This window comes from Amblyomma mixtum, chromosome 7, assembly GCF_055824585.1.
Source record: "Amblyomma mixtum isolate Tamu chromosome 7, ASM5582458v1, whole genome shotgun sequence".
NCBI lineage: Eukaryota > Metazoa > Arthropoda > Arachnida > Ixodida > Ixodidae > Amblyomma > Amblyomma mixtum.
In genome coordinates this window covers 147,379,363-147,390,937 of record NC_143018.1, presented here as the reverse complement: position 1 = coordinate 147,390,937, position 11,575 = coordinate 147,379,363, and the positions used below count along the sequence as shown (strand labels likewise).

At 53.7% G+C, this 11,575-nt stretch overlaps 1 protein-coding gene across 1 annotated transcript; it reads left to right on the top strand.

The window, feature by feature from the left end:
• The first annotated feature begins 2,705 nt into the window (after nucleotides 1-2,705).
• Nucleotides 2,706-5,483, top strand: LOC149337808 (uncharacterized). Its single transcript, XM_089554522.1, has one exon. The coding sequence runs from the start codon at nucleotides 2,706-2,708 to the stop codon at nucleotides 5,481-5,483; it is 2,778 nt and encodes a 925-aa protein (XP_089410648.1).
• Nucleotides 5,484-11,575: the final 6,092 nt, after the last annotated feature.

Below are 11,575 nucleotides of genomic sequence, written 5' to 3'. Positions count from 1 at the left end.
AGCAGCAATCGCTAGCCCAGCGAGTCCGTCTCTCCACAACGGCGGCTGGCCGACAGATCCTGCGGGCATTAGGCTACAACGTTGACAACTTAGAGCCGCTTTCGTCCGCTGCCCCGCCATGGGAACTGATCGACTTAGTAGACGGTATGCCATTACCAAAGAATATGAGTTCGGCTAATCCTCAAAGGCGCAAAGCTGCCGCCAAACGACACGAGAAGACATCATACAAGCTAGCCCAGGAAGCAGCCATCCAACTATACACAGACGCCGCTCAGTTTCAACACTACGCCGCTATAGCTTGTCACGATTCTGTGTCAGATACCTCTGTAGTTCAACGGCTTTCCGAGGAACACACCGTCACTGTTACGCTCGACTCCTTCCGCTAAAGCGCCGAAGCATCGGGACGGCCCCTTGGTGCCGTATGTGTTAAAGACGCGTAACGCCGGTCTACAAAGAATCTCCAGACATCTGGAAACTGTCAATAGACAGGACTTCGGAGAGGCGTCGGCGTGGCGGCCCCGGCACCCCGAAAGCAGGGAGCGGCGTCAACAAGGGGACCCCCTGGTGGTTTATGGGGGGACATCCGCTGCACGGGAACGGCTCAACTCCCATTAGCGGTGCCAAACCCAAACGAAACGCAACGGCATGGTGTGTCGGCGGCTGTTCTGTGTTGTTTGTGGCCAGCGCGGGTGCTGGCGTGCTCGCGCTTCGGTAACGGCTTCCGGTCTTCCTGGAACCTTTCGGCGCAAGTGCGACGCCGGCCCTCCGTCCCCGCGGCTCGCTGTGAAGTGCAGGCGTCAGACTCGTGTTTCGGCTGACGAATGGCTCGAACTCAACGGCTTGTCATCGTTGCCGCGAGGGATCGGCCGGACAGCATCTTCGAAGAAGTGGCGAGGGTGAACTGGGGGACGTCCTTGTGGGCGGACCACTACGAATGGACACGTGACCCAGTTCACAGTGATTGGACACATTTTTGATTAACCAATTTCCCCAACTAGGGACCTGGGGACAGGACACCCTATTTAAGCCGCTGTTCGGCATGGGAAAGGGGCTTTTTCTTCAATCTTGTAACCTTGTCTCCCTACTTTACCTTCTTGTCTTACTTTCTTCATGTAATTAAACCTTTGTATTTTACCTGTTACCTTGTCTGGGAAGTTCGTTCTATGTGCCGGCAGAGAGAGAGGGAAATTATGGTTATGGTAGGGAACGCAACTGGCGCAGTCGACATGACCTGCTTAGGCTGAGCGGAAGAACTTCACCGGGGACAAGCGACAACGACGACGAGAGTGGCGGAGGGAGCGACCGAGCTACCAAGGAGACCCACCAGACCTCCAGGCTCATCTGACCCAGCCGGGGCACCGACAGCGACGCTTCGGTAGCTAGGCGAGTACCCGTTTGGTTTCTTGTGTTTGCGTGTAATGTCAAAGCCTTGGGTTTTGAGGAGTGACATCACTAAAGAAACAGTAATGGAGAACCCGGGTGTAGATGGGGAAGGGGGAGAGGTGGCGGCACTAACAAGCGAAATGGTAGAAGGCCGTAGTAACGCCTCGCCACAGACGGCGTCGGAGCAGCAAGAAAGGCTGCTGGAGTTACAATTGAAAATTGCCGAAAGGGTCCTAGAAACAGTACGTTTGCAATCGCAAAGTGGAGTCGCGTCCGTCGAGGGGAGCAGCTGCTCAGGTGCGGATACGCGGTTGGAGGAGGACCGGAAACTAAAATTTGCTAGCCTTTTGAAGGGGGTACTCGCGACAATGCCTACTCAAGAAGCACTAGTGCCGGGTTGGTTCGAAGACATCGAGGCAACATTGGAATCCTACGATGTACCAACAGAGTGGTGGGCCGGACTTGTGTTGCCGCGACTCAGTGAGAGGGCGCGGGGACTCCTTACACGTCTGTCTTCAGATGAAAGGCGAGAGTACGCCATTCTAAAAAGCAAAATTTTGCAGGGACTCAGATTATCAGCTGCGGAGTACAAACGCCTGTTCCAATCATCCAGCAGGAGACCGGAAGAGTCGTGGGAGCAATTCGCGGTCAGATTAGAGAATTATTGGGAGTACTATGTCGAAAGCAGTGAAGCAAACTCGTTAGAGAAAATTAAACAGCTCGTAGTCTCAGACCGTCTGAAGGATTGTCTCAGCGCAGACGCAAGAGCACACATTGTGCTAAATCAAAGCCAAAAGCGAGGATTCCTTAAACCCGAAGACGTTGCTACGATAGCACAGGCATTCGAGGAGAGTGTCAGGTGCAGAGTAACAGCGGGAAGGACATCAAGTGCGAACGAAAAACAGAAAGCTGAAGGGACACCGACAGCGCGGCCTTCAGAAAACGCTAGCCCCCATTCGCGGCGCAGGAAACAATGTTTTAATTGCTACAGCTACGGGCACGTAGCAAAGGAATGCCCGCAGGGCGCATTATCAGCGAGGGAGGCGACAAAGAAAAATCGTAGTGAGAACAGAGAGGTCGTTGCTCGGGTAGCCGCGCCACTTGAGGCGGGGGACGCGCCAGTGCGAGTAACAGAAGTCGGCGGGGCCAGCACGGTTACGCTAAAGAGTGCAGGTCAAACTTTCGACGCGCGAATAGACTCCGGGGCGGACTTGACCGTCATTCGCAAATCACTATGCCCAAGGTACGACAGCGCAGGGTCGACTATCAAACTGACAGGCGCGTTTGGAGAGCAAGTAGTTGCCGAGCTAGCATACGTGCCGATGTCGACTACGGAGGGCGCTCCAGGTATCTCATTTTACCCCTCGGAGAAGGGCATACTGTGCGCAATCACCGACAAGTTGGCAAAGGGCATAGACGCGCTGATAACCCCTAATGATTACGAGCGGCTCTTGGAGGACAGAGTGGCAGTACCACCTATCTGCGAGCCTGAAGGCGAAGATGAGAACTTAGACCCAGGGCAGGAATCGTGCGAGAACGAGAGCCAAGAAGTAGTGCGCGCATGCGAGGTGACCGTCGAGAGCACCTCGCAAGAGGCAGCGCAAACGACGCGGCAGACGTTCCGCGAGGCGCAACGGATGGACGAAACGCTGAGAGAAGCATGGGCACAGGCGAAGGAGGGCACGTACGGCATGCTCGTGCGCGACGAGCTGCTTTATCACCGAGAGCACGTCGCCGGGCACGAGTGCTGCCAGCTCGTTTTGCCATCAGAACGCCACAAGGAAGTCCTAGAAATGGCCCATGATTCCGCATGGGCAGGACACCTTGGAGAGCGGAAAACTCTACAGCGCATTAAGGCGTCATTCTACTGGCCAGAGATGGCCCGTGATGTGAAGCAGCACTGCCGCACGTGCCATGATTGTCAGATGAGAGCCCCTATGCGAACACAGGACCACGTGCCGATCCCACCTTTAGCTAGACCTGGCGTCGCATTCCAGGTGGTAAACATGGACTGTGTAGGCCCGCTCGAGCCGCCTTCCGCTAGAGGACACCGTTATGCTTTATGTGTAGTGGACGTCCATTCAAGGTGGCCAGAAGTAATATGTTTGAAGGCCTTGACTGCGAGGGCTACTTGCGACGGGTTACTACAGATATTTGCGCGACTAGGTGTCCCAGAGACGATCTGCTGCGATCAGGGCACAAATTTCACGGCTAAGTTGACGCAGGAGCTCCTTGCAAAGCTAGGCGCATGTCCTCGTTTCTCTACGCCGGACCACCCGCAGAGCAACGGGTTAGTCGAGAGGTGGAATGGGACATTCAAGTCCATGCTGCACCACACCATAAACGAACACGGGAGAGAGTGGGACAAATTCGTTCCGTTCCTCCTGTGGGCCTACCGCGAGGTGCCCAACGTTAGCACGAGGAGGTCGCCGTTCGAGCTGATGTACGGAAGGCTGCCGGTGGGGCCACTCACCATCCTACAAAAATCTTGGACGGGGGAATGGGCAGTTCCAGACTCATTGGGAGTCCCCGCGGCGCAGTACATGCAAAGACTACGGGAAACGATGGCTGAGGCCAGTGCAGCAGCCGACGAGAACTTAGAAGCAGCTCAGCGCACTTATACCAGCCGCTACAATCTCAGAGCAACAGACAAGGGGTTCAGGGAGGACGAACAGGTATTGTGGCTCGAGAAGCAAGGCGGGAACAAGTTTACGGAGAAGTGGGTGGGGCCGGTCAGGATCGTTAGGCAGCTGCGGCCCTACACTTACGTCATTGAGCTAGAAGATGGGTCGCACCGTTCAGTGCACACAAATAAGCTGCGGCCGTACCACGCGCGCGTAAGTGCGGTCGGGTTAATATTCGAGGGCGATGAGGAGTTCGGCCACGTGCCGACGTTTCCTACCCCTGCGGACCCAATCAATGAGCTGCCGCCGGACGCATTAAGCCATCTGAACGCGTCACAACGCTCGGAGGTCGACGCGTTGGTGGCCCGAAACAGTCACGTTTTCGGAGACAAGCCAGGTACTTGCAACGTAGGAGTGCACCGAATCAAGCTCAAGGCGGGCGCGGAGAGGCAACCGGTCTATCCGTACAAGGTGCCGATGGCCTTTAGAAAAGAGGTGGAGAAGCAAGTTTCCGAGCTTAGGGAATGGGGCCTGGTTTACCCCGTGGAAAGCCAATACGCCCATCCGGTGGTCTGCGTGGCAAAGCGGGACGGAGGAGTGAGACTATGCTGCGACTACCGCAAACTCAATAGCATCACCGAGCCGGACGCTTACCCCATGAGTATACCTGACGAGCTCCTGCTGAGAGTGGCGAAGGCGGAGTACATCACCTTGATAGATATGCTGAAGGGATACTGGCAGATACGGCTGGACGAGGAGGCGCAGGCTCTCACCGCATTCGTGACGCCGCACGGCCAGTACGCGTGGCGGGTTATGCCGTTCGGTCTCAGAAACGCCGGCTCAACTTTTCAGCGCATAATTAACGAAGTGCTAGCTCCCCACCGCGAGTATGCCTGTGCATACATTGACGACCTCGCAATATTTTCCGAAACGGGGGAAGATCATCTCGAGCACTTAGAAAAGGTATTGGCTGCGATCGGAGCAGCGGGGTTCACCGTCAATGCGAGTAAGTGCCGCTTCGCAAAGAAGGAGGTGCGGTTCTTGGGGCACATTGTGGGATCGAATAGCCACCGCGTCGACCCAGACAAGGTGAGGGCAATCGATGAAATTCCCGTGCCCCAGACGAAGAGGCAATTGAGAAGTTTCTTAGGGCTTGCCAACTACTACCGCCAGTATGTGCCTCACTACGCGCAGGTGGTGCTTGCACTGACCAACCTTACTACGAGGCGGACACCGCAACAACTCCCCTGGAGAGACGAGGCCCAAAGGGCATTCGACGAGGTCAAGGTTAGGCTAAAGTCAGCGACAGCGCTACGCGCACCAGATCCCACGCGAGAATATGTCCTCGCCACAGACGCGTCCGACTTCGCCGTCGGCGCGTGTCTAGCGCAACTCGACGAGGAGGGTAGGGAGTGCCCCGTAGCCTTCCTGAGCAGGAAACTTGAGTCCGGCCCAGGCCCGTTGGGCCACCATTGAAAAGGAGGCGTATGCCATCATTTGGGCGCTAGAGAAACTCGAGGAGTGGGTGTTCGGCACTAAGGTGCGAGTGATCACCGACCATAACCCTCTTCGCTACCTCACCCTTTGCAGTCCACATAGTGCTAAGCTCATTCGATGGTCGTTGGCTCTGCAAAAGTACAACCTCACAATAGAACACAAAAAAAAGGGGGGTCCGAAATGCCAACGCCGACGCCATGTCAGGCTTGTGGGTGCCGGCTAATCTCCAGCGGGATCTCTGTGTGTACGGGGGAGGGGTCAAGTAGTTTTTTTTTCTTTCTCTCTCTCTGTCTCTCTCTCTTTTCTTTTGCGGTATGGGGAGATAAGTGGGAGAAGGCTTTGACTTTGCACGCGGCGCGGGAGGCCATCGGGAACTCCCGGCCGCCGGGGCTCGGGCTTGTCGAGCTATTCTGGTGTGTTGTGTTGCACGCTAGGAAAACCATGCAACACAGTTGGTGCGGAGGTGTTACGCTCGACTCCTTCCGCTAAAGCGCCAAAGCATCGGGACGGCCCCTTGGTGCCGTATGTGTTAAAGACGCGTAACGCCGGTCTACAAAGAATCTCCAGACATCTGGAAACTGTCAATAGACAGGACTTCGGAGAGGCGTCGGCGTGGCGGCCCCGGCACCCCGAAAGCAGGGAGCGGCGTCAACAAGGGGACCCCCTGGTGGTTTATGGGGGGACATCCGCTGCACGGGAACGGCTCAACTCCCATTAGCGGTGCCAAACCCAAACGAAACGCAACGGCATGGTGTGTCGGCGGCTGTTCTGTGTTGTTTGTGGCCAGCGCGGGTGCTGGCGTGCTCGCGCTTCGGTAACGGCTTCCGGTCTTCCTGGAACCTTTCGGCGCAAGTGCGACGCCGGCCCTCCGTCCCCGCGGCTCGCTGTGAAGTGCAGGCGTCAGACTCGTGTTTCGGCTGACGAATGGCTCGAACTCAACGGCTTGTCATCGTTGCCGCGAGGGATCGGCCGGACAGCATCTTCGAAGAAGTGGCGAGGGTGAACTGGGGGACGTCCTTGTGGGCGGACCACTACGAATGGACACGTGACCCAGTTCACAGTGATTGGACACATTTTTGATTAACCAATTTCCCCAACTAGGGACCTGGGGACAGGACACCCTATTTAAGCCGCTGTTCGGCATGGGAAAGGGGCTTTTTCTTCAATCTTGTAACCTTGTCTCCCTACTTTACCTTCTTGTCTTACTTTCTTCATGTAATTAAACCTTTGTATTTTACCTGTTACCTTGTCTGGGAAGTTCGTTCTATGTGCCGGCAGAGAGAGAGGGAAATTATGGTTATGGTAGGGAACGCAACTGTCACCAATCTCGAACTCATTGCCATACGACTTGCCATTACTCGAATAGTAGAAAAGCAAGATCCGGCTCCTTGCACCTACCATGTCTACACAGATTCACAAGCAGCGTACACCGCCTGCCGCGCAGGGGGAGCTGACTATGCCGTTCTCAACACTATTCGAACAGAAGCCCGTCGCCTGCGAGAGGAGGGCTACACTGTCATTATCAAATGGATTCCTGCACACGAAGGAATCACTGGAAACGAAAAGGCACACCAGGCAGCGCGCGCAGCAGCTCTTTTCGCACCTTTGCCTGGATCCACATTCGTTTCCGCTTCTTGGCCCCCTGATGACGTTGCGCACCCGTCGTCGCCCCATATGGATAGGGCGGAGACATGGCATCGCGCACAACGCTATCGTCGCAGCATACTACAGCACTTGGCCAACCCTGAGCAACTATATCGCCGTCCACATAGCGCATTCCGGAGAGTGGAGGCAGTGCTCTTTCGCCGAGCCCAGACCGGCCAGCTTCTATCACCAGCGAAGTTGCATCTCATAAACCCGCGCTCATACCCGACTCCTCAGTGCCCGACGTGCCCTGCCAGAGGCACGGCCGAACATCTCCTGTGGAGCTGCCCTACCTTTGACGCAGTGCGGGAGAGAGCACTCAAGTCCCTCGGCGGGCTTCGACCTGGAACCCTGCAGGAATGGGTCGATCCGCCATCGCACATCGGGCCATCAGACGCACTCCGGCTCTGGCGAACTTTTCTTTCCTACTTCAAGGAAGATGAAGGGCCAGGCCATCACTTCGCGGAGCCGACCTCGGGACGACACTACCTCGAGGAAGAAGCGGACACCGGTACCCCACCCACACTCCGACCTTCACCCCCACCCCCATCCTCACCCCCACCCTTAACCACTCCCCCACCCCAACCTCCATGAAGCACCTTAGTTCTGCCGCAAGGTATCGGCCTACTAAATGCAGAAATAAAGACGTTAAAAAAACAATTCAAAAGACGTTTATTCGTCTTTCTGTTACAAAGGATCACTTGGTTAACAAGAGGCCGTGTTGCTTCATTCGTGTCCAACACCTGAGTCTGTTCTTTACGCGACGCGCGAGACCTCGTCCTCCTCATCCTCTCCTCACATCACTCTCTCCTCCCACGGGCGGCTCGGGTTGCTCGGACTCAAAGTTCGGGTTGCTCGCCCTCCGGCGAAGGAACTCCGTCGGCGGAGATGAGCTGGCGCTCACAAGCGTAGCTCTGATTCTATTAGCAACTGACCAGGTAGAGTTACTATGGAGCAAGGCGTAAGGGGTAAATCTCTGATTTTTAAAGTAACTGGCACCCCATTTCTTGTGCCCTATTACAATGTAGCCCCTCGTCTAGTACGACTGATGCCATAAACCAATGTGCATAAATGGTGGCAAATTATACTAGCGCAACGCCTGCACCGTCCTTTAACTGGCGTGCAGTAGCTTGATACTCACCTGCTGCTCTTACGCTCTGCAGTAATTCCGAGGCTCTCTCTTCCTCCTGCGTTGCCACCGCAATTTTCAATTATCGTCCGAGCTATACCTCAGCCCTTAGCATCCTGGTAATGCCGGCTACTAAATAAATGCTTACGTAATTCGGCTCCTGTTTAATTATATCACCTAATTCACTGACAGCACTGTCTCCTCGTCTCTTCTTAGCAGTACGGTTTTTTTATTGATGTTGACAAATATTAGGTTGTATTCAGGCTTCGCGTATGTTTTAAAGCTTGATCAGACCTTTTCATGCTGTACTTCTTCATGCTGCTTGCCTTGCACGCATTGGTCAACTTTTAAAGTTCAGCTTTTTCCGTCATATCTTCGGAGTCCGGAAGTTTTGTTCATTGCCGACCATCTGGGAAAATATTTTGGAGCATTCTTTAAAAAAAAATTGGCATTGGTTTAGCTCTCGTTATAACTTTAGGATTGCAAAAGCAAAGAGAAGAGAGAGAGAGGCGATGGAGAGCACGCGGCAGCGGCGGCGGCCCCGGCCGTCCCGGCACGCTAGCTATGCGCCGCTACTGCGCATGCGCAACTGGCGAGCGCGGCGGCGGCACCTCTGAGTCACCCGCGCAGCGACGGCGGCGACGCGCCAGCTGTGCGCCGTATGACGTCACTGCTCCTCGCGCATGCGCAGTATGGCCTTTCGTCAGCTCCGCGAAATGGCTCGACGACTCGCGTGGTGTTCCTTTCGCAACAAAAGGAAACTATCAAATCTATGCATCCGGCCACTGCTGGCATGGACGGACGCAACTTCGAGGCCAAAAGACGACTAGAGGAACCACTGTGCAGTGAGGAAAGCAAAATTGCAGGGAAAACAATATAATACTGGAAGTGGCGTCAATTTACTTTTATAGATTAATTATTTATTTATTACATGACATTACAAATCCCCTCAGGGATTTTTAGAGGAACTGTAGGTTTACCTACACGAAGTGGGTTCGGAGTTCTGGGTTTAAAACACGAAGTTATGCAGGCGCTCAAAGTTGAAAGTGTAGTACGCATTGAAAGAAACATAAAATGATAACGTGGAATGAATGTCAAGTTTCCATAGTATAGGACGGAAGAAAAATTCGAAATTCTTAAAATGAGCAGGAAAGTTTTCAAAACGTGGAAAATCTTGCAAGTGTGGAAGAGCGGGCTAGTTGGTAGTTCATCTTGAGGAATACACAGCGCACTCCTAAGACACGGACAAAGAAAGGCAAAGGCACGGCAAAGAAAGGCGATATACAGCGCTGTATCGTCTTGCCTTTCTTTGTGTCTTAGGAGTGCGCTGTGTTTTTCCTCAAGGTGAAAAATCTACATCATACTTTCTTTGTTGACAAAACAATTTTGCGAGCACTTACAAGAATTTCTCGATAGTAGGCTTTGCAACCATCGACAGGTCTAAAGCGTTCCACTTTCACACGGCTCCCTGAAAACGGGAAGAACTAAACGTAATATTTGCACGCAAACGTCCCTCCAGTGCGAGCTTTTGCTTATGACGAGTTGCTCCGGAAAGGTAGAAAATAACATACAGCCCCCGTCAAAAATATACAGCCCACCGCGCACGGCCGCGGAGCGGCTGTAGGGCCGAGTGGTGGCGCCCCCGTCGCGCAAGCGCGCTGGGTCAACGCTGGGTGCGAGGGTATAGAGGGTGAGGGTGAAAGGCTCCTTTCCTTTCAGGCGGGCGAGGGAGACAGAGTCGCGCTAGCTGCGCAATAGTGAGTGCAGCGTTCATGGTATTACTTCTTTGCCGGCGCCTGAGCGGGGGCGCTTGCATCGAGGCAAAACGCACAGTCACCTTCGAAAGCTGCTCCCAAGCAGGGGTCCGCGGTGCGAGCAGCAAAGCTGGCAAAGCTCTCGGGAGCGCTCGAAGATAAGCCGTGGCGACTTCTTCGCGCTAGCGCGGACTATGCGCTAAGTAACTGCAGTGGCCGTGCAGATTCCGTACGTGCTTCGTCAGTGAAGGAAACGAAAGAAAAAAAAGTCTTCAAACCCGCATAGCGCATGACAACAAGCCATGCGCTGTGCTCAATTTCTTTCAGGCTTCTGTTATGTGTTTGTTACTAGTCCTTTCGTAATCCTCCCATTTCTATCCCTAGCTTCAAGCAGCAGCTCTAAGCAACTTGATCTGCTGCACACCTAGGCTGCCGCGGTGGCTCAGTGGTTACGGCGCTGGGCTGCTCACGCGAAAGACGCGAGTTCGATCCCGGCCGCGGCGGTCGCATTGAGATGGAGGCGAAATTTTAGAGGCCCGTGTGCTGTGCGATGGCAGTGCACGGTAAAGAACACCATGTGGTCGAAATTACCCGACGCCCTCCGCTACGGTACCCCTCATAGCATGAGTCACTTTGGGACGCTAAACCACATACAACCAACTACGAATTCACTATTTGATAAAAGAAACCAGAAACTGGTAGAAGTGAGATTTCAGAAACGTCTTGCGCGAGCAAATGGGACTATAGTTTTTATTAAACAATGCAAGATAGAGAAGCTCGAAGCAATCATCATGGTCTCAAAATTATTCCTTGCAATGCGCGGAAAAGCACGGCATTCGTGACAACTTAAGCTTTTTCAAGTTAACTGAGCCCTGATGCTTTTCTGACAATTCCGAAACATCCTAAAATCCACAGACGAAAAAGTTTATGGGTGCAAAAATCAAGCTTTTGTTTCTTTGAAACAGATATTCAAATTGTGCACGCGTGCCTGCTGCTGCGCAGAGTATTCATGCATAGAAGCGTGCGCATAACATACGCGTTTAAAAAGATTGTGTCCTTAAGTCCTGCTTCCTTTGCAATCCTTTGGGTGGAATTCAGCTTCGCTGCATAAATGGCACTAGGTGTCTGACCCTGTAATAATGGTATGCAGCCACCGGTTACAGGACGTTGAAAGTAGGGAGTTTCATGCTTATTGTATACCTTTCGTCGACCTGTCGATAGTAACTAATTTTTCTCAATGCAGTAAGATGCTCAGCAGAGTGAGTTGCTTAGGGTTGCTCCTTGAAGCTAGGGATGGAAATGTCTGCTGAGGGCTAGCAACGAACTCATAAAGGAGTCTGAAAAGAAGTCAGCACAGCGCATGGCTTGTTGTCATGCGCTATGCGGGCCCGAAGCCTTTTCTTTTTTTTTCGTTTCCTTCACTGGCAAAGCACGTACGGAATCTGTACGGCCACTGCAGTTACTTAGCGCATAGTCCGCGCTAGCGCGAATTAGTTGCCAGTTCGAGCGCCCTCGAGAGCTTTGTAGCTCGTACCGCAGACCCC

Coding starts and splice junctions, on each gene's coding strand:
- LOC149337808 (XM_089554522.1), top strand. CDS start 2,706: ATGTCGACTACGGAGGGCGCTCCAGGTATCTCATTTTACCCCTCGGAG.